General features: G+C 39.4%; 1 protein-coding gene across 7 annotated transcripts in view; it reads left to right on the top strand.

Moving 5' to 3' along the window:
- The window catches only part of RMDN2 (regulator of microtubule dynamics 2), an 85,856-nt gene that overhangs the window by 850 nt on the left and 62,154 nt on the right, over positions 1-22,852 (top strand). For 3 of the 7 annotated variants that reach the window (XM_063618137.1, XM_063618135.1, XM_055241529.2), the window contains exons 1-2: positions 3,061-3,157; positions 7,580-8,047. In XM_063618137.1, the coding sequence (XP_063474207.1) occupies positions 7,596-8,047 (452 nt within the window). In that variant the 5' untranslated portion in view covers positions 3,061-3,157; positions 7,580-7,595. Of the gene's footprint in view, positions 1-3,060; positions 3,158-3,386; positions 3,742-7,113; positions 7,256-7,579; positions 8,048-22,852 lie in introns of those variants that run through there. The other 4 variants (XM_063618136.1, XM_055241528.2, XM_055241531.2 and 1 more) reach the window with 4 other exon arrangements.

Genomic DNA, 22,852 nt, shown 5'->3' with positions numbered 1-22,852 from the left:
CCAAGCTGGGCTGGGTTAAGAGAAAAGGCTCTCAGACAAAGCTAAGTTTGATAATTGTCTCTAAAACTACGTGGCCTGGGACAAGTTTCTTCACCTCTTGAAGCCTTGATTTCCTCACCTGTATGTTATTTACTTCATTAGATTGTTGGGAAAACGGAATAAGATAACTCATATAAAGAACGAAGCTTGAAAACTGTAGAAGACTCAATAAATGGTCTTGCTGTAGCTGTTGCTGCTGCCCTTTGCTCCTGCTCATTTACAAATGATTCGGGGAACTTAGAGCTTTAGTTACACCTGGCGGACTTCTTCCTCTGCCCCTGCTCTTTGCCTGTGCACTTCTCCCTCTCTCAATCCCTCTCTCTCAATGGTTAGGGTGTTCTTAATTTAAAAATTTTTTCCCAGCTATTTGCAGTAAAATATTTCCTTAACCCCTTCCTTACAATACTTCCTTAAAACCAGCCTGGAAATGAAGGTTGATTCTGCTATTTGAAGCAGGGGTTGGGGATTGCATAGTGGTACTAATTATATCTGCAGCTCAGCCTTCAGTTTACAAATAAAGAAATTCAGCTTGTATCTTTGATAAGATTTGGAAATACTTAACAACAAGGAACTAGAAAACTGAATAGTTAACTATATAGCATATTGGTAAGTGTTACAGGGTTAAAACTAACTTTGTCATTCAATTGCTTCCTGGAAATAAAACCACTCAAATAAAATCTAAAAAAAAAAAAAAAAAATTGACACACCCATCTCACATTACTATAATGAAGGGCTATACATTTCCTCATGCTTTTCCCTCATATGTACATATTACTTTCAAATAATTTTTTTCAAATAGTTATCTAATACAGCGGGTGTGCACCATGCCAGGTTCCCAAGATACAAAGATAAATGCTACCATCCTTGAAGATGTTCACAGCCTCACAAACACACAGTCACTGGCAAGCAGTAATTATATAGTGTACATCACAGAGGTTTGCTCTAAGCTATCAGGGAGGCATTTTGTATTCATTGAAAGTCCCGATCCTTCCATAAGTTTTGATGGGGCATGGATGAATACTTCTTACGGGGAAGGAGAGAGAGTGTAGCTTCTCAAGGGAAAGAGGTTGAAGTGGTTGAATTGGTTTTGGACGGGTGGCAAGCAGCAGGACATTCCAGGCACAAGGAACAGGATAAAAAGGATATAGCTTGTGGAGAGACGATCAGTAGCTCAGCTAGTGCTGAAGTGTAGAATGATGTCTGGTGGAAGTAGTGGAAAGCTGGAAAAGTAGGTTGGGGCAAATCGTGAAGGGTCTGTACCCACTCCTCCCAAGTGATTGTAATGCTGTACTGGTTGTGATGAATAGCAGCAACTCAGATTCTTAGTATGTTCTGGTTTTTCCTTCAGATATTCCTCTTAGACTGAACATTTCTAGTAGTGGTGAGGGGAATCATTTCTTCTTTCTTATGTCACCCCTGCAACAGTACCTGGCAAAGAGTGCATGTCTTTGCTATTTAGTTATAGCTTTGCCAAGGTCAATGGTTGTCACTGCCCCTGAGTTTCTACCTTTCAGATAATTTTTGCTGATCAAGGAATAGAAACAAAGGTATTGGAAAGGAGCAAGTGTGACATAGTCTATGTCCTGAACTTGAAGATAAAGTCAGTATCAGCTGCCATCTTCCTCTTGGAATAGACTGGTAAGGCCTTGTTCACAGCCCATACGTCACATTTTTATTGAAAGCCTCTTCTGTGCTATGTGCTGGCGATGCAGCAGTGAACAACTCAATGGGCTCCTGGAAAAGCTTAAATTTTGTTTTAAATACTAAAAAGCTCCTTTCAAGTATTAGTGAAGAGACAGTCATGTTTCTTTGGTATCTAAATCTTGTTAAAAGAGAAAATTTTTTCTGCATGATCGGTTTATATCATATTGTATTCTAGTTAAATAAAGCTAGTATTATATTGCAAGATTGCTGCAAACCATAATAAACAGGAGTGAAAGTGAGTTTGTAGAAGGTAATATTTTACTAGTTTCAAATCTGAGAGGTTAAAGATTAGTCTGCTCTTCTTCCAAATACAACTTAGGATTTTGTTGTTGTTGTTTTTTGAGACAGAGTCTCATTCTGTCCCAGACTGGTGAGCAGTGGCCCGATCTCGGCTCACTGCAACTTCTGCCTCTGAGGTTTAAGCGATTCTCATGCTTTAACCTTCCGAGCAGCTGGGACTACAGAAGTGCGCCACCACACCCGGCTAATTTTTGTATTTTTAGTAGAGATGGTGTTTCATCATACTGGCCAGGCTGGTCACGAACTCCTGGCCTCAAGTGATCCGTCCGCCTCGGCCTCTCAAAAGTGCTGGACTTACAGTCGTGAGCCACTGCGCCCGGCTACAAATTACTTTCAATAAAATGACCATGGCCAGGCTTACTTATTCTTCAATGCGGCTTGCTTGAAGCTCAAAAAAAAACATCTTAAAGAGCCTATAGAATCCCTGAATCCCTATCCGTAAACAGTAGTATATGGATTGCAAAACAAGCCTTCTGGATTCTTCATAGCTTTATGGGTGATGTCTGTTGTTGCTGTTTTAAGAAAGAGTGTACCCATTTTTAATTCTACTCAATATATTGGTGGGAAGTTTAGAGATTAATGTTATGCAAACCTAAGCTTAAGGCAGTAATACTCAAGGTGAGGACAATACAGAAGCGGTGTATGTACTGTTTTTTTGTTGTTGTTGTTTGAGACGCTCTATCACTCAGGCTGGAGTGTGGTGGCGCAATCTCGCCTCACTGCAACCTCTGCCTCCGGGTTCAAACGATTCTCCTGCCTCATCCTCCCGAGTAGCTGGGATTACAGGCGTCCACCACCACGCCCGGCTATTTTTTTGTATTTTTAGTAGAGGCAGGGGTTTCGCCATGTTGGCCATGCTGGTCTCGAACTCCTGACCTCAGGTGATCCGCCTCCCTCAGCCTCCCAAAGCCCTGGGATTACAGGCGTGACCCATCGCGCCCGGCGCAGTTTTTAAGAGAGTATTTAGCAGAATTAGTTTCATTATACAAACCACAAAAAGCTGGGTAAAACCTTAAATGTCAGGCATCTGAAAAAATAGCGGCTTTCATCTAAAGGCAACTCGAAATGGCGGGGAGAAGGAAGAGGCTGGCAAAATTGCTCATTAAAAGAAAATGTGAGTTAAAGCTATGAACACGGGGCTGCGGATATCAGTACTTAGTGCAAGGCGTCTGCCTTTAACTCAGTCGTGAGGAGTAAAGTGCAAGGTTGTGCCTAGAAAGGGCAGAAAAAAAGGGTTATCTAGAGGAGAGGGAGTGGGTTTGTGAGCCGGAACGAAGCGAGCTGGGGGTGGGCGTGCGGAGTGGCAGCAACGCGAGAGGGAACGCGCTGGGGCTAGCGCGGAGGCCCAGAGTCCAGGCGGGGCAAAAGGGGCCGACCGGCTTCGAAGGGAGGCGACGGCCGAGACACAAAGTCCGGCGCGAGCCAGGCGCCCCGCGGCGTGCAATTTTATTTTGCAAAAGGTGCACCCAGCGCCTGTCGCGGTAGAGTTGAACCCACCGCGAGAGGGGGCGGGAGCGGCGGGCCGAGCGGCCGCGGGCTCCTCCCTCGGCGCCTCCGCTATCTGGGTCAGGACGCGACGGCCGCGGCGCGGGACTTTAGGACCCGCGGGCTCCGGGGCTACTGTCCGCCCGCCGCAGCCCGCCAGCAGGTCCTGGTCTTCGCTCTTCGACAGCTGAAAGGCCGGCGCAGTGAACACAGGTGCGTGCGCAGTCTGGGAGGGGGCGGCTCAGCCGCTGGGGGCCGGACCGGGCCGGGGACTTGCGGAGGGAAGCGGAAGTACTTGCGGTGGGGACGACTGCACTTCCGCGTCTGTGTGTCCCTGCAGAAGCTAGAGCCTGCCAGTCAGCGCTGCTGTGCGTTCCCGGGGCTGGCGCAGCGGCCCATAGTGGCTTCCCGGGTTCATCCCTCGTTGACCCTGCGCCACGGAAGCCCTAGCCCCGGAGGTCGCCGGTGTTTCCTCGCACGCTGCCCCTTCTGGGGTGCGTGGGGAGCAGGCAGTTTGCTGCCTCGGCCCGGCTGGTCCCTGCAAACCCCAAAGAATCTCAGCAGAGACACTTGCTGGGCTCTCGCCTCGGCCCCTTGGATCTTAACCTTTCAGCCTTGCGCAAACATTTTGATTTTGTTTGTGTGGGGTTTTTTTGCTCTCAGACTCGGTGTGTGCCTATTTCACACAAAAACGAAGGCCAGATTATCAGTGCTGCCAACATAGGGGAATAAGCCAAACACCTGGGAGCCCTAAATTTAAAATAAATTATAAATACAGAAAAACCATGAAAACCTGATGAAATGAACAATAGAATTCACTTCGAAAGTACCAGGTTTTCCAGGACGCTGTAGGAAATCTGATCACTAGCTCAAGGTCTCAGTACAATTCTCTTAGGAAACTTAAACCTCGGGCTTTTTTGTAATGTCTCTTTATCCTTGCAAAATTTTTCATACCTTCCCTGAGTTTATTAGTTAGGCATTTTATATTTTTCTCCTCTAAGGGTCTGCTGATGAAGTAAATGAATATACATGCTAGATTTATGGTGAAAACATTATAATTTAGTAAAGCATAATTTCTACATCTAAAAATGTTAAATAAAAGTAGAACATGGAAATGACATGTTTCTTCAGACATTTCTTCAGAAAACATTTCATATTCTAATTTTCTTTAGAGTCAACATTTTGATGTCATTTTAGAATACTTGATTCTCATCTCTGTTAACCTTTAATATTACACAATAATACACATTAAGTGCCATAATCTATATTAAAATGTCATTTTCCGTTGTTATTTACTAGCACCTTACAAACTGAAACAACATAATACTTTGTATCTGATTATTAAAATATTAGAGTTCTAAAATCCTTTTGGTAAAGTTTTTAATTACTATTTTTTTATACTACAAGTGTATACTATTAACATAATTAGAAGTATGAAAGCTAACAAGGCTGGAGGCGGTGGCCCATGCTGCTTATCCTAGCACTTTGAGAGGTGGTGGCAGGATTGCTTGGGCCCAGGAGTTCGAGACCAGCCTAGCAACATAAGGAGACTCACTCTGTACAAATAATGTAAAAATTAGCCGGGCGTGGTTGCCCACGCTTGTGGTCCTAGCTACTGCGGAGGCTGAGGTGGGAGGATGACTTGAGCCCAAGCGGTCGAGGCTACAGTGAGCAATGATTGTACCACTGCACTCCAGCCTAGGTGACAGAGCGAGACTCTCAAAAAAAAGCTAGGTAAATGACTTCATACAACCTTTGAAATTATTCTGAAGGCAAACAAGTATTCTGATGTATTTTGTACACTATTTTTAATGTGTCATTTTTCAAATTATCTGTGTTGAAGCACATTTGTTTTATGCTGTTATAAAACTCAAACATAGCTTGAACTATTAGTCTTTAATTGTGTTTGTTTAAAACATATCAGCTCCATTGATTCTATTTTTTTCTAGTTAATTTTTGTGGTTCTGAAATAATATTTCAGCTCAGAGCATCTCTGCTCAGTCAGTACTCTCCTTCACCTCCTTGTTGATGCTTTCCAAATCTCCCACATGTTGTGGGTGCATCCAAGAGTTAGGAACAGGGTGTCAAAAGTGACAGTTTTCACTTCCTAGTTGGGTGATCACTGGGTAAGTGACTTGACACCTGTGTGCCTCAGTTCACTTATCTGCAAAATAATAATAGGACCTGCATGGAAGAGATGATTTGGAATTGGTGCAGTTCCTAAAGAAAGGGCCAAGCAAAATATGACTCCCACCTGCTGAAACCTGGTCCTGTCTCAAGAATAAGTTCTCTTCCTAGATAGATTTTTACTTCTACTTATTTGCTTATTAAATGCAAATATTTTCAAACTAGGCTATATTTCATAATGTGAAAGTCCAAGGTATGGGCAAAAGAAAGCAATCAGAATAGGAAGATTCCCTTTAATAAACCTCTATATCAGCGAATGGACATCCTGCATTAATAATTTTATTGACAAAAATAAAGATGATTAAACTTGATGTGTGAGTATTAGCTGGAATGCAGTTGTAATTAATGGGCATAGAGTGACTTTTCTTATCTTTTTGCAATAAGCTTTCAAGATAATTTAGTTTCATGATATAATTTTTTTGTAGAAATACATTTACACGTCTAGCAATAATTAGCTACAATATCAGCTGAAGTTACAAATTGATGGGAATCTGCTGCTGTTATGTCTCCTGGATGAGCTGCAAGTGGGTAGATGGTTAGACTTATAGTTCCCAGTTATACCAATTAGGTAAAAAAAAATTTTTTTTAAGTTAATTCCAGGCAAATTTCTGTGAGGTAAAGCAGGCCAGATTAAGTACCAAGGCTTTCTCTGGAATCTTGGGTTTAAAAGAAGGGATTCTTAAATCTCTTGGATATAATATTCACTAATACCTGAGGTAATTTCTGGAAGATTATTTTAAAGTCAGTCCTTCTCATTGACACTTAGGCCTGTAATGAAGTGTAGAGCATCCAAACAGGATACTTTCTGTGTTCCAGGCATGTAATCTAGTGAAATAGGAATCCAAAGACATTCTTCTTTTAAGCAGGCTTTTCAGAAATAGATTATGGCTGCTGCTTCTCTCAGACCCTCTTCCATAGGGCATTTGCGAGCCCAGAAATCCTAACCATTAGACCACCAAGGACGCATTTGAAACATTACATTTAGTTGGCCATTTAAAGTGTAAGAAACAATGCTTGGTAGAATATGTGGAATCATAGGATATAAAGCAGAGGATGGTGAATTTCGGGTATACAACCTAATTCAGAATTTTCATCTTACTGATATTTTTTCCCCAATTCTCACCCCCAGCTGTTTTCTTTGCTTCCTATCTCACTTACAACAGTGAAGCAATCAAAGAGAGCTTGCATAACCTCCCACCACTGCATCTACCCACTTACCTAAATCTCTGTTCACATAATCTGCCTTTTATGACTATGAATGAATGGTTTATGTTCCCATCAAAGGTCAACTCCTGTGCTTGTGCAATAGAGCCCACCTCCTTTGCCTTCTCAAGTTTATTGCTATGCAGTTTTCTGTATGTTTACTTCATCAGTTTTTCTTTTCTTTTTATGGGGTCTTTTCTGTTGGCAAACAAAAACTGTTATTTCTTGATCTTTTGGCACCATTTTCCCACTTAATAATGGCATAATTTCTCTTCTATTTGTTTTCTATTTGCCCATCTGTTCTTTTTTCTCCTTTTCCTGCCTTCTTTTGGACCAAGTGAGTATCTCTAGTGTTCCATTTTTATCTCTATTATTGGCTTATTATGTATCACCTGAGATTTTGTTTTGTTTTGTTTTTTAGTGGTTATTCTAGGGTTTACAGCTATGCATCTTTAACTTAATATGATAATTCTTCATTGTAATCTAAGACTCTTACAACAGTATACTTCCATTTGTCCTTTCCCATCCTTTGGGCTATTGTCCTACTTTTTATAAATCCTGTGATGGAAACTAGGCTTTTGTTGATTGAAAAAGCACCTATATTTTTATCTTGGACAAAGACATAAACAACATTCATTTACATTTATGTTTTTAATTTTAGAAACAAAAACCAAGAAATGCCTTATTCCACAAACAAAGAGCTGATGCTTGGCATCATGGTGGGCACTGCTGGAATCAGCTTGCTGCTCTTGTGGTACCACAAGGTCCGTAAACCAGGGATAGCAATGAAGTTACCTGAATTTCTTTCTCTGGGTAATACATTTAATTCAATAACTTTGCAAGATGAAATACATAATGACGAAGGAACAACAGTGATCTTTCAAGAAAGGCAGCTTCAGATACTGGAGAAGTTAAATGAATTACTGACAAATATGGAAGAACTCAAAGAGGAAATCAGATTTCTTAAAGAAGCTATTCCAAAGCTGGAGGAATATATACAAGATGAACTTGGAGGGAAAATAACTGTTCATAAGATAAGCCCTCAGCACAGAGCGAGAAAAAGAAGACTCCCCACAATTCAAAGTTCAGCAACAAGTAATAGTTCAGAGGAAGCAGAAAGTGAAGGAGGGTAAGTTTCTTTAAGATATTTCCCATGTTGAATTGATTATTATCATTATTACTATTATTCAGGTATTTTCATTATGGGTTCCAGTCATATATTCTGCTGCTCACATAAAATGAAAAGGAGTGATATTTTGACTTAGATTATAATTAAAGTAGTCAGTATTTAAGCTAGTTTAGACCATATTGACAAAAGGAATATAAAAAACTTACTAGTAGCAGGTGGTATTATGTGAATATTGAGGAAGGCAGTAATTATTTCCCAAAGTGTATAACCTATTGTTTTAATGTAGCCACTCTGTGACTCCTTATATGAGAATTCTCTAGACCACTCCTGTTCAAAAGAACTTTCCGCAGTGATGGAAATCGTCCAAGTCTGTGCTGCCCAATGTGGTAGCCACTAGCTCCCTCTGGCCACAAAGCACATGAAATGTGGCTAATGCAACTGAGGAACTGAATTTTTCTTTTATGTCATTGAAGTTGCAATTTTATTTAATTGTAATTAAATTTAAATAGCCACTTGGGCTACTGGCTACTGAATTTTAGTGCAGGTCAAAAAAGACTTGAGAGTATATAGGTGACTCTGTCTCATCTTTGCATGCGTTAATCCAGTGGCTAGGTCTCTTTTCTGAGTCACACTTTCAAATGATTTAAGATTATTTTAGATTCCTTCTGAATATTTCCCTTCCCTATTTTAAAACCAGTCAACAATTTTTTGTTGTTGTTCAATAACACAAATTTTTTAGATCTTCCTAGATTTGTGGCTCTGCCCTATTTGAACATTATTGAGAGTCATTGTTCTAGTTCATTTACAAATGTAGGAAGATCTAAAAAATTTCTGTGACTCAGAAAAGAGAACTAGTAGTTATTTATTACAGATATAGAAAACAGCAGCTTAGTACTCTAATAATGACAAAAAAATCCCAACATAGCATTGAGCATCATTGAGAGTTATTGAAGACAAACCAGGTGGTTATCCTGCCTGTATGTAAATCTGTGGTATTTCCTCATCGTGTGTCCTGTGTGCAGTTTTGGCAGTTGCATCTTAGAAAAGACCTAATGGAACTAGGGACTAACCAGAGAAGGTCCGCTAGACTGAGAGGAAAAATGGCAGTTCTGCTAAAGGAGTGTAGACCAAAAGGGTGAATGGCCTTCAATCTAAAAGGACACTGGTTAAGTTGAGCATAGGCTTATTCAAGAAGTTCTAAAATTCTAGAAAAAGAGGCAAACTTTGATAAGTTTAGGATTCATTTAGGACAAGTAAAAAGAAGGTAATTATGGGACTTAATTTCAAGTAATGGTGTAGGCACAGATTTTTTATGTGGATTCAAGAAGGATTTGTGAAATTTATGAATGACAGTAATGTACAGCTAGTTGGAAAAACTAGACATGTCAAAACTTTAAGAATGATGTCAGGAGAGACATTCCCTCCTCTTGCTTGATCCTGGGTGCCTTTGTTAGCAGTAAAACACTAGAGTAGATGCAATACATCCCCAGTGCCTTGGACTATAGCAAATGGCACTCAGTAAAGAGGGGGAGAAGCTTTTTCCTGTTTAGCTCTCCTTTAGAAAAATAAACAAAAGCAGACAAACAATTTAGATTTTTTTGAGAAAGGAATAAGATACAAAAAAATTTTGATGTGAAATCTTTCAAATAAGTATGTAGAAACTTTAAATAAATAAAATATTTTTCAAAAACAAGGTTTTTGTAAAGTATATTTGTGTAAATTTTAGATTGCCTGTCCTTTTATAATCTCCTGTAGGACTGAAGACTGGCCATGGGGAGGTAGAGTCATAACCTCTTCCCCATTTTTAAGGTGGGATGTGTTCTTCATACACAAGTGTCCTTGATAGCAAAAATTAAAACATTAAGTGACAGTTACATGTTCCATATGTAACATTTCTCTTCTGCAATAGGTACCTGAAGATTTTTACTTCTTTTTAAAAAATGGGTATCAGCCACAATTTTCTAATACTACTTGTTTCACACAAGAAAGGAAAAATATCTAATTATATCCTTCGTTGCTGACAAAAACTTGAGTGGAGGACTCATGAAATTTGGGTAGATCACTGGAACATATTTTCTGTAACCGTTATTAGAATCTCTTGTGTGCTGTCTCTTAGTACACAAATATTATGGACCTATGCATTTATGCCTTTTCTGGGGCTCAGCTGATTTTCTGCTGGGTATGGTGGTGATGAGCAATGCTCAAATTCTCATAAGGTGGCCCTCAGAGGGGTCTGTTAAGTTTATATCTGTGTCCTTTTTAGCACTAGTGTTAACATTTTGGAAAGCATCTTTGCTTCTTGGTAATCCCATGTTTTTACTGATTTTTTTTTTTTTTTTGTCACTCCAAGACACAATCAGCTACTGCTGTGGCAGCATCAGTTTCTTTCAGTAAGAATAGTATTTGACCCCAAAAGCTGGGTATATGGGCATATGGGGGAGTACTATTTTTAGGGAGGATGATATCAGAGGCTGGTTGGGTCCCTTTGAGGACATGGTAAAAAATATACTCCTAAGGTCACTGGTTCACATTGATGTTTTCAGTTTAAATTTTAAGTTATTTCTGAAAACTTTTCAGTTCCTTTTATTTTTTAAGCTTCCTACCTGTCTTTGTCATATTTGACTTATGTTGCTCTATCACTCTATGGGTCTAAAACTATTATTTGAATTACAATATTATATGAAGCTTTAGAAACATCTTTTTAAAAAGTTAACTTTTATTCCAGTTGAAAGTAACAAATTCATTATTCTTTCAGTTCACTGTGGGCTTTAGGAAGAATAGATGAGTTTCAAAATTAGACTCAGGGTTGTATAGTGACCATATGGGTCTTTTTTCTTTTTTTCTTGCCCTAGATATTTTCATTTACTGTTAGGTTCATATGATACCCTCATATAGTATCAACAGAAACAGTACTGATTATTCGAAAATAACACAAAACCCTATGAATCCACTCCCAGAATACCAGCATAATATCAGGCATAGTATATATTGCCTTAGATAATATTACTTCGTAAATAATAGCGAATGATGATGAAAGTAAGACCACAGACGGATACAGATTTTTGAGGTTTTATTCTTAACTTTCATGAACCAAAAATATAGACAGTGCTTTTTGTTCATTTGTGTTTTTACTCTTACCATTATTTGCTCTTGTCAAATCAGTTTTAATGTGGAACTTCAGTTGTTCAAAGCATGGAGACAAACAGAGATTCAGAAGCTCATTTTGTGGTGATTTATATGCCTTGCTGTTATAGTTGTCTAAATTTGCAGAACAAAGTTGTTTTCTACTTCTGATCTTTTAAAAAATGAAACATACATGTATATAATTGAAGTACCCTCTCTACTCCTTTCTGTCAGGGAAACTATTATCTTGAAGTTGGTGTGCATTCTTCCTTTGAAAGTGTTAATGTTTCTCCTGCATGTGCACTTTCATATAAACAAGACATAAATCGTCTTTTGTTCTTAAAATTTACATGTATATCATTATATGGCACACACATTTTGTAACGTGCTTTGCAATAAATTTTTTTGAGTTTTTTTCCATATTGATACGTACATGTATAAAATTATTTCATTCTTTGAAAGTGCTATGCTGCATTCCTTTGAATGAATATACCTTAATTTATTTCCCTATTGATGGATGTTTAGGTTATCATGTTTTTGCTCCTCTTTTTTTAAATTAAGTTCTGGGATACATGTGCAGAACGTGCAGGTTTGTTACATAGGTAGACATGTGCCATGGTGGTTTGCTGCACCCATCAACCTATCATCTACATTAGGTATTTGTCCTAATGCTACCCCTCCCCGTACTCCCCACCTGCTGACGGGCCCCAGTGTGTGATGTTCCCCTCCCTGTGTCCATGTATTCTCACTGTTCAACTCCCACTTAGGAGTGAGAACATGTGGTGTTTGGTTTTCTGTTCCTGTGTCAGTTTGCTGAGAATGATGGTTTCCAGCTTCATCCATGTCCCTGCAAAGGACATGAGCTCATTCTTTTTTATGGCTGCATAGTATTCCATAGCGTATATGTCCCACATTTTCTTTATCCAGTCTATCATTGATGGGCATTTCGGTTGGTTCCAAGTCTTTGCTACTGTGAATAGGGCTGCAATAAACATACGTGTGCATGTGTCTTTATAGTAGAATGCTTTATAATCCTTTGGGTATATACCCAGTAATGGCATTGCTGGGTCAAATGGTATTTCTAGTTCAAGATCCATGAGGACTTGCCACACTGTCTTCCAAAATGGTTAAACTAATTTACACTCCCACCAACAGTGTAAAAGCGTTCCTATTTCTCCACATCCTCTCCAACATCTGTTGTTTCCTGACGCTTTAATGATCACCATTCTAACTGGTGTAAAATGATATCTCATTGTGGTTTTGATTTCCACTTCTCTAATGAACAGTGATGATGAGCTTTTTTTCATATGTTTGTTGGCCACATAAATGTCTTCTTTTGAAAAGTGTCTGTTTATATCCTTTGCCCACCTTTTGATGGGGTTTTTTGCTTTTTTCTTGTAAATTTGTTTAAGTTCCTTGTAGATACTTAATATTAGCCCTTTGTCAGACAGATAGAATGCAAAAATTTTCTCCCCTTCTGTAGGGTGCCTGTTCACTCTGATGATACTTTCTTTTGCTGTGCAGCAGCTCTTTAGTTTAATTAGATCCCATTTGTCAATTTTGGCTTTTGTTGCAATTGCTTTTGGTGTTTTAGTCATGAAGTCTTTGCCCATGCCTGTCCTGAATGATATTGCCTAGGTTTTCTTCTAGGGTTTTTATGGTTTTTAGGTCTTACACTTAAGTCTTTAATCCAATCCATCTTGGATTAATTTTTTGTATCAGGCGTAAGGAAGGGGTCCAGTTTCAGTTTTTTTGTGTATGGCTAGCCAGTTTTCCCAGCACCATTTATTAAATAGGGAATCTTTTTCCTATTGCTGTTTTTGTCAGGTTTGTCAAAGATCAGATGGTTGTAGATGTGTGGTGTTATTTCTGAAGCCTCTGTTCTGTTCCATTGGTCTATATATCTGTTTTGGTACCAGTACCATGCTGTTTTGGTTACTGTAGTATAGTTTGAAGTCAGGTAGCATGATGCCTTCAGCTTGGTTCTTTTTGCTTAGGATTGTCTTGGCTATACAGGCTCCTTTTTGGTTCCGTATGAAATTTAAAGTAGTTTTTTTCTAATTCTGTGAAGAAAGTCAATGGTAGCTTCATGGGAATAGCATTGAATCCGTAAATTACTTTGAGGAGTATGGCCATTTTCACAATATTGATTCTTCCTATCCATGAGCATGGAATGTTTTTCCATTTGTTTGTGTACTCTCTTATTTCTTTGAGCAGTGGTTTGTAATTCTCCTTGAAGAGGTCCTTCACATCCCTTGTAAGTTGTATTCCTAGGTATTTTATTCTATCTGTAGCAATTATGAATGGGAGTTTGCTCATGATTTGACTCTCTATTATTGGTTTGTAGGAATGCTTGGAATTTTTGCACAATGATTTTGTATCCTGAGACTTTGCTGAAGTTGCTTATCAGCTTAAGGAGATTTGGGGCTGAGACGATGAGGTTTTCTAAATATACAATCATGTCATCTGCAAACAGAGATAATTTTACTTCCTCTCTTCATATTTGAATACCCTTTATTTCTTTCTCTTTCCTGATTGCTCTGGCCAGAACTTCCAGTGCTATGTTGAATAGGAGTGTTGAGAGAGGGCATCCTTGTCTTGTGCCAGTTTTCAAAGGAAATGCTTACAGCTTTTGCCCGTTCAATATGATATTGGCTGTGGTTTTGTCATAAATAGCTTTTATTATTTCAGATATGTTCCATCAATACCTAGTTTATTGAGTGTTTTTAGCATGAAGGGGTGTTTTGAAGGCCTTTATTGAAGGCCTTTTCTGCATCTATTGAGATAATCGTGGTTTTTTGTCGTTGGTTCTGTTTATGTGATGGATTATGTTTACTGATTTGTGTGTGTTGAACCAGCCTTGCATCCCAGGGATGAAGGCAACTTGATCGTGGTGGGTAAGCTTTTTGATGTGCTGCTGGATTCGGTTTGCCAGTATTTTATTGAGGATTTTTGCATCAATCTTAATCAGGGTATGTTGGCCTGAAATTTTCTTTTTTTGTTGTGTCTCTGCCAGATTTTGGTATCAGGATGATGCTGGCCTCATAAAATGAGTTAGAGAGGAGTCCCTCTTTGTCTGTTGTTTGGAATAGTTTCAGAAGGAATGGTAACAGCTCCACTTTGTACCTCTGGTAGAATAAGGCTGTGAATCTCTCTGGACCTGAGCTTTTTATGGTTGGTAGGCTATTAATTACTGCCTCAATTTCAGAACTTGTTATTGGTCTATTCAGGGATTTGACTTCTTCCTGGTTTAGTCTTGGGAGGGTGTATGTGTCCAGGAATTTATCCATTTCTTGTAGTTTTTCTAGTTTATTCACGTAGAGGTGTTTATAGTATTCTCTGATGGTAGTTTGTGTGGAATCAGTGGTGATCTCCCGTTTATCATTTTTTTATTGTGTCTATTTGATTCTTCTCTCCTTTCGTCTTTATTAATCTGGCTAGCGGTCTATTTTGTAATCTTTTCAAAACACCAGCTCCTGGACTCACTGATTTTTTTAAGAGTTTTTCGATCTCTGTCTCCTTCAGTTCTGCTCTGATCTTAGTTATTTCTCATCTTCTGCTAGGTTTTGAATTTATTTGCTCTTGCTGCACTAGTTCTTTTAATTGTGATGTTAGGGTGTCAATTTTAGATCTTTCCTGCTTTCTCCTGTGAGCATTTAGTGCTATAAATTTCCCTCTAAACACTGCTTTAGCTGTGTCCCAGAGATTCTGGTACGTTGCATTTTTGTTCTCATCGGTTTCAAAGGACTTATTTATTCTGTCTTAATTTTGTTATTTACCCAGTAGTCATTCAGGAGCAGGTTGTTCAGTTTCCATGTAATTGTGCAGTTTTGAGTGAGTTTCTTAATCCTGAGTTCTAGTTTGATTCCACTGTAGTCTGAGAGACTGTTTGTTATGATTTCCATTCTTTTACATTTGCTAAGGAGTCTTTTACTTCCAATTATGTGGTCAATTTTAGAATAAGTGCCATATGGTGCTGAGTAGAATGTATATTCTGTTGATTTGGGGTGGAAAGTTCTGTAGATGTCTATTAGGTCCACTTGGTTCAGAGCTGAGTTCATGTCCTGAATATCCTTGTTAATTTTCTGTCTCATTGATTTGTCTAATATTGACAGTGGGGTGTTAAATTCTCCCACTATTATTGTGTGGGAGTCTAAGTCTCTTTGTATGTCTCTAAGAAATTCCTTTATGAATCTGGGTGCTCTTGTATTGAGTGCATATATATTTAGGATAGTGAGCTCTTCTTGTTGCATTGATCCCTTTACCATTATGTAATGCCCTTTGTCTTTTTTGTTGTATGTTGGTTTAAAGTCTGTTTTATCAAAGACTGGTATTGCAAACCCTGCTTTTTTTTGCTTTCCATTTGCTTTGTAAATCTTCTTCCATCCCTTTATTTTGAGCATATAGGTGTCTTTGCACGTGAGATGGGTCTCCTGAATATAGCACACCAATGGGTCTTGACTCTATCCAATTTCCAGTCTCTGTCTTTTGATTGGGGCATTTAGCCCATTTACATTTAAGGTTAATATTGTTATGTGTGAATTTGATCCTGTCCTTATGATGCTAGCTGGTTATTTTGCCCATTAGTTGATGCAGTTTCTTCATAGTGTGGATGGTCTTTACATTTTAGTGTGTTTTTGCTGTGTCTGGTACTGGTTTTTCCTTTCCATATTTAGTGCTTCCTTCAGGAGCTCTTGTAAGGCAGGCCTGGTGGTGACAAAATCCCTCAGCATTTGCTTGTCTGTAAAGGATTTTATTTCTCCTTCACTTATGAAGCTTAGTTTGGCTCGATATGAAGTTCTGGGTTGAAAATTCTTTTCTTTAAGAATGTTAAATATTTACCCCCACTCTCTTCTGGCTTGTAGAGTTTCTGCAGAGAGATCTCCTGTTAGTCTGGTGGGCTTCCCTTTGTGGGTAACTCGACTTTTCTCTCTGGCTGTCCTTAATATTTTTTCCTTCATTTCAACCATGGTAAATCTGACAATTACGTGTTTTGGGGTTTCTCTTCTCGAGGAATAGCTTTGTGGTGTTCTCTGTATTTCCCGAATTCGAATGTTGGCCTGTCTTGCTATGTTGGGGAAGTTCTTCTGGACAGTATCCTGAAGTGTGTTTTCCAACCTGGTTCCATTCTCTCTGTCACTTTCAGGTACACCAAACAAACGTAGGTTTGGTCTTTTCAGATAGTCCCATGTTTCTTGGAGGCTTTGTTCATTCCTTTTCATTCTTTTTTTCTCTAATCTTGTCTTCACGCTTTATTTCATTAAGTTGATCTTCAATCTCTCATATCCTTTCTTCCACTTGATCAGTTTGGCTATTGATACCTGTGTATGCTTCATGAAGTTCTTGTGCTGTGTTTTTCAGCTCCATCAGGTCATGGTCATTTATGTTCTTCTCTAAACTTGTTATTCTCATTAGCAATTTCTCTAACCTTTTATCAACGTTCTTAGTTTCCTTGCATTGGGTTAGAGCTTGCTCCTTTAGCTTGGAGGAGTTTGTTATTACCCACCTTCTGAAGCCTACTTCTCTCAATTTGTCAAACTCATTCTCTGTCCAGTTTTGTTCCCTTGCTGGCGAGGAGTTGCGATCCTTAGGATGAGAAGCAACATTCTAGTTTTTGGAATTTTCAGCCTTTTGGCACTGGTTTTTCCTCATCTTCATGTATTTATTTACCTTTGGTCTTTGTTGTTGGTGACCTTCTGATGGAGTTTTTTTGTGGTCTTCCTTTCTGTTGATGTTGATGCTATCGCTTTCTGTTTGTTAGTTTTCCTTCTAACAGTCAGGCCCCTTTTCTGCAGGTCTGCTGGAGTTTGCTGGGAGTCCACTCTAGACTCTGATTGCCTGGTTATCACCAGTGAAGGCTGCAGAACAGCAAAGATTGCTGCCTGCTCCTTCCTCTGGAAGCTTTGTCCTAGAGGGGTACCCACCAGATGTTGACGGGAGCTCTCCTGTGTGAGATGTCTGTTGACCCCTGCTGGGAGGTGTCTCCGTGTCAGGAGGCACAGGGGTCAGGGACCCACTTGAGGAGGCAGTCTGTCCCTTAGCAGAGTTTGAGCACTGGGCTGGGAGATCCACTGCTGTCTTCAGAGCTGGCGGAGAGGAATGTTTAAGTCTGCTGAAGCTGCACCCACAGCCGTCCCTTCCCCGAGGTGCTCTGCCCCAGGGAAATGGGAGTTTTATGTATAAGCCCCAGACTGAGGCTACCGCCTTTCTTTCAGAGATGCCCTGCCCAGAGAGGAGAAATCTAGAGAGGCAGTCTGGCTACAGCCGCTTTGCAGTGCTGCGGTGGGCTCCACTCAGTCTGAACTTCCTGGTGGCTTTGTTTACACCATGTGGGGAAAACTGCCTACTCACGCCTCAGTAATGGTGGACGCTCCTTCCTCCACCATGCTGGAGCATCCCAGGTCGACTTCAGACTGCCGTGCTGTCAGTGAGAATTTCCAGCCAGTGGATCTTAGCTTGCTGGGCTCTGTGGGGGTGGGATCCGCTGAGCTAGGCCACTTAGCTCCCTGGCTTCAGCCCCCTTTCCAGGGGAGTGAATGGTTCTGTCTCGCTGGTGTTCCAGGTGCCACTGGGGTAGAAAAAAAAAAAAAATTCTGCAGCTAGCTCAGTATCTGCCCAAACAGCCGCCCAGTTTTGTGCTTAAAACCCTGGGCCCTTGTGGTGTAGGCACCCGAGGGAATCTCCTGGTCTGTGGGTTGTGAAGACTGTGGGAAAAGTGTAGTATCTGGGCCAGGTATCTCTGTCCCTCACAGCAAGTCCCTCACAGCTCCTCTTGGCTAGGGGAGGGAATTCTCCAACCCCTTGCACTTCCCGGGTGAGGCGAAACACCACCCGGCTTCACCTCGCCCTCCATAGGCTGCACCCATTGTCTAACCTGTCCCAGTGAGATGCACCAGGTACCTCAGTTGGAAATGCAGAAATCACCTGCCTTCTGTGTTGGTCTCACTGGATGCTACAGACTGGAGCTGTTTCTGTTCGACCATCTTGCCTGGGAATCCTCACGTTTTGCTCTTATAAACAATGCTTTATTGAACACTTTCCTTCATAATTTCTTAGGCATATGTGGAGAATTTCTTGAAAGTATACATTTGAAGTCCCGAGTTATAGACTAACTATGTTATTATTATATATTACTAAATTATTCCTTAAAGTGCACCAAGTTACCATCCTATGAGCAGTATATGAGAATTCTTACTTCCCATACAAATTTTTATATTGTCAGACTTTTTAATTTTAGCCAACCTGATGAAGACGAAATTGTAAGTAATTATTTTTCAATTTGTATTTCCCTGAACACCAGTGAGATTGAACTTTCCCATTCATTTGCCATTTAGTCCTCTTCTATGAATTTCTTTTAAAAAAAGAAAAGTTGACATTAACAATTGAAGTCTCCTTATTTATTCAGTGTGAGTGTCTACTCTGTGGCAGGCACTGTCTGGACTCTGGAGATCTAGCAGGGAACAAAGCAAAGTCTCACAAGTAAAACAGATTTTTTAAAAGAAAATCTAGCAAGATGGTAAAGAGTGATGCTTTTGGTCTTTTAGGGTTCTATTAACTAGAACCCTAAAGGCCAAGAAAAAGGCAGTAAGTGCCAAGCATCTTTCCATCCTGCAGCCAGATGCTAGACCTTCCTGGGCAGGACTTGCTGAGAGATTGAAGCCACTGCCAGCATGAGCAGCCATCCACGTGCCACCCATGAAAGGAAACTCTGCTAAACGCTGAGAGAAGCATTTCTCCCTGGAAAGTTGTTCACGTTCTGGGCATCCCACTAATATGTTTATGAAGCTGGATTCTGTGGGAACGGATGCCATTGCTCAAGCACAATGTGTAGCATGGGAAGAGAGAAGAGAGTGGAGTACAGAGCTTTCTGGAACCAGTACTGAAGGAGAGGACAGAGGTGGATAAGCCTGAAAAAGAAGACAGATGACTGGTCAAAGCAGTGAGCAGGAACCAGAGGACAAAGGTGTCACAGAAACCGAGAGGACAAGATTTTCAGAATAGTGGTAAAAAGCCATAGGTTTTAGAATCATTCTGACCCAAGCAGGAATCCTGGTTCAGCCTTTAACCATGTAACTTCACTTCTCCAAACCTCAATTTATTTATCTTAAAATGTGGTTAATAATGCATGTCTCATGTTGTTTTAGATGCTAATGAAAGTTGAGATAATAAAGTTGCTTTGCATTATGTCTAAAATAAATTCTTTTAAAAAATGAATTGTTTTATAAATTAGAAGGAAATGATCAGATGTATTAAATGTACTAGAACAGGAATTGGCAAACTTTTTCTGTAAGAATTTTAGGCTGTATATTTCATGAATCCTTCATTGCGCTCCCTTCTATTATATATGCATTTTTCATGTTAAACTGCAGTTAAACTCTTCCCCTGTCCTTCTAAATTAACTTTGCGAAGTTGGAGGGTAGTCTTTTCCCCCTTAGGCTATGCGTTAATTGAGGCTTTTTTTCACCGTGACTTTATAATGTCTAATATACAATATTTCTACCCCCATATCTTTGCTCTGCACAGTCACTTTGCCCCTCCCCCACCACCTAAGAAAAAAAGATGGTCATATGGTCATGCTAACAGGTGAAGTGTATAAGGTGTCTGCGTATTTTGTGTAACTTCAGTGTTAGATTGAAATTACCAGGCACAGATTTAGTCTTGTCATTTTGTTTACACATAGGGGAAAACAGTTCCATTTATTAAACATTTTGTGTAACTGCACCACCCAAGTTTTGCCAAGCTGAAAACTTGGACCTTTTCCATGTAGTGACTTTTTAGTTTTAGTTTTCATAACCTGGAGTTGAGGCTGTTGTTTTTGCATGATGTATGTAGTGTCTCATAACTGGAGTTTGCTTTAGTTTTATAGTATCTGTACTTCTTGGATTTTTCAGGAGTTATTTTATACACAGGTGATGTATTTCTCATTGAAAATACAATTTAAAAAAAACAGCCAATCTCAAAAAAAAAAAAAAAAAAAAAGATTTTTAGGCTCTGAGGACCATACAGTCTCCATCTCAAAACTCTGCCATTGTAGTGTGAAAGCAGCCATAGGCAGTATGAGTATGGCTGCATTCCAATAAAACTTTATTTACAAAAACAGGTGGCTGGTAGATTAGGCCCACAGGGTATAGTTTACCAACCTCTGAAGTAGAAAAATACATTTAACAGTAGCCTTTCACTTCTAATGTGTTTGGTCAAGTAAAATAGGGACTGAACTGTGTTTACCGGATTTGAGACTTAGGAGGTCACTTACTGAGAAGCTTTGCAGGAGAATTTGCTGGGTAGTGATAAGTACAGAAACCTGATCTAGGCCTGGACAAATGAAAGAGAGGTAAAGATGTGGACACCAGAAGGGTAGGCGCTTATTTCAAGGAACTTGACTTTAGATGGAAGGAGGATGTGTAATTAAGAAGGGGTATCAGGTTCAGAGAACATATATTTTATGTTTCACTTTTTGTTTTTGTTTTCACCTGAGAGATACTTGAGCATATTTATGGGCCACAAGGAAGAAGCCAATACAGAGGGCAAGAGTAAAGATGCAGGAAAAGGGCCTTTTAAAAAAATATCAGAAACAAAACAAAGGAAATAACCTATGAAACAAGGTGTCACCTGACCTTTTTAGCAGCAGTACACCTTAGGTATTGGGATAACATGTCGAAGAAAGAATGGCATCACTTGCAGACTCTTGGGAAACTTTATTAAGCTCAAGATAGTATCTGGTAACATGGAAACTGACAATATAAAGTAGCATTGCTGCCCCTAGTAAAGGAGTAAGTACTAGCTTGAAAAGGTTAAGCTCTTCTCTACATTTTGTTATTTTCCTAATCACTGTCCCTGTTACCATTAAATCTATAAATATAATAACCAATAGATTCTTAAGACAGAACACATTTGCAGATTCATTCATTTCTAAAACAAATGTTTTCTGAGCAGCCACTGTGAACTCTTGTAGATGAGTACAGTGATAACAAAGCCCTTGCACTCTTAGAGCTTACGTGCTATTGGTCATGGATTCCAATTTGGACACATTTGTCTTCAGAAGCCTCGTCTAGTGATCCTCCTGTGCCTTCTTCAAAACTTGAAGTGTCCAACATCCATTCACTCTACCAGCACGTCTACAAATGAATCTGGGTACCCCAATACCTTGGCACTAAGAGTAATACTTAGATTTCTACAAGTCTCTAATGCCTAGTACAAATAGATACAATATATACAAAATCAAAATTACAGATAAGGGAAAGAAAAAGACCCCAGTTCTGTGACTACACAGGTATTACAGAAGAAAATGGAAGTCAACTCCATCTATAATTTTTTCCAGATCCTGTGCTAAATGTTTTATATTTATTATCTCATTTAATATACACATTAACTCTGAGGTTTTAGACACAAGGCAGTGGAGTCTAGGAAAGATTAGGCAACTTGCTGGTAAGGGATAGAGTCTATACACTTTACCACTCTGCTGCATTGCCTCTCGCCTTACTCATCCCCAGTTAGGAAAGTACGCGGTGTCAGAATGCTCTAAAAACAGTATCCTAGGGGATAAAGGGAAGGGGAATAAGGTGAAGGTGTATATGAAATACCTGCTGGATTCAGACTTGACCGCTGAAGGTGAATACCCATGTATAAAACTCACCTCAATTCCATTTGAATACCTTTTTAAGCCTAACCTAACTAAGAAGGCACAGGTGGGTTCAACATACTGTATTTCATTAATTCTAAGATGAACATTTTTAACATTTAAGTCTCATAAATCAAGACGTATCTTACCATCAATTAATAGCATTATAGGACTGAATCATAATTTTATTGGCAACAATTTTTTCTTTCTTACAATTGATGGTGTTTCTGACTCTATGAAATAGAAAGTAGATACCTTTGTGGGTGTAGGGGTTGAGGGGTGTAGGGGTTGGAAGTTGAAAGAGTTCCTGCCTTATAACTTTAGTTTTTTCAGGGAGGGTGGACTGTAGGCCATCTGTTAGGGTAGAGGTGAATGGACACTGACACATTTGAGGAAGAAAGGTAAGATGCTTTATTTTTCTCTTCCCTATACTACCCCTCTCCTGTCCTCTATCAATTTACATGTCTTAGGTCTTTGACCTCCTTAAGAGTCTGCACTAATGTGTTTACTGTGGTGTTCCCAGTGCTTTGCACACTTTATCATTTAGCACATGATACATTATCATGAAGTATTTGTATTAATGATGAATGATCATGTGAAGGAAGAAAGTTTGGAAGAGCAGGTGTGGAGAGTAGAAGAGGGAATTAACTAGAAACATTAATAAGGATTACTCAGGAGGTGGTTGCCCCATTTGAGATTCAAGACTATATACCAGTCTTCACTGTTGGATGATTCTTTTTTTCAATAGTTATTGCCATTTCATATATGAGAGTAAGAACCCTGGTGATTGAATTGATCCAGATTTGGGGATTTTTAGGGTGAGCTTGATAGAGAGGCAAAAGGCTGAGGATGTGGAGAGTATAGAGAAGAAAACAAATTATCTAATGTTGCTAGAATGCATATGTACTTGTTGACCTTATAGTTTTCATTGTTTCAAAACTACATCCAGCTTGTTTTTGCATCATTTCAAACCTTTGACTGTGTCCTGTTCTAGATTCTTGACTACAATGCCTTTAGTAACTACTGTCTAGTGAATTTATTTTATTTTTTGAAATTAGGTTTTT

Source organism: Symphalangus syndactylus, chromosome 14 (assembly GCF_028878055.3).
Source record: "Symphalangus syndactylus isolate Jambi chromosome 14, NHGRI_mSymSyn1-v2.1_pri, whole genome shotgun sequence".
NCBI classification, from domain to species: Eukaryota; Metazoa; Chordata; class Mammalia; order Primates; family Hylobatidae; genus Symphalangus; species Symphalangus syndactylus.
The sequence above is the reverse complement of the archived record's forward strand: the minus strand, read 5'-3'. Positions and strand labels throughout refer to the sequence as shown.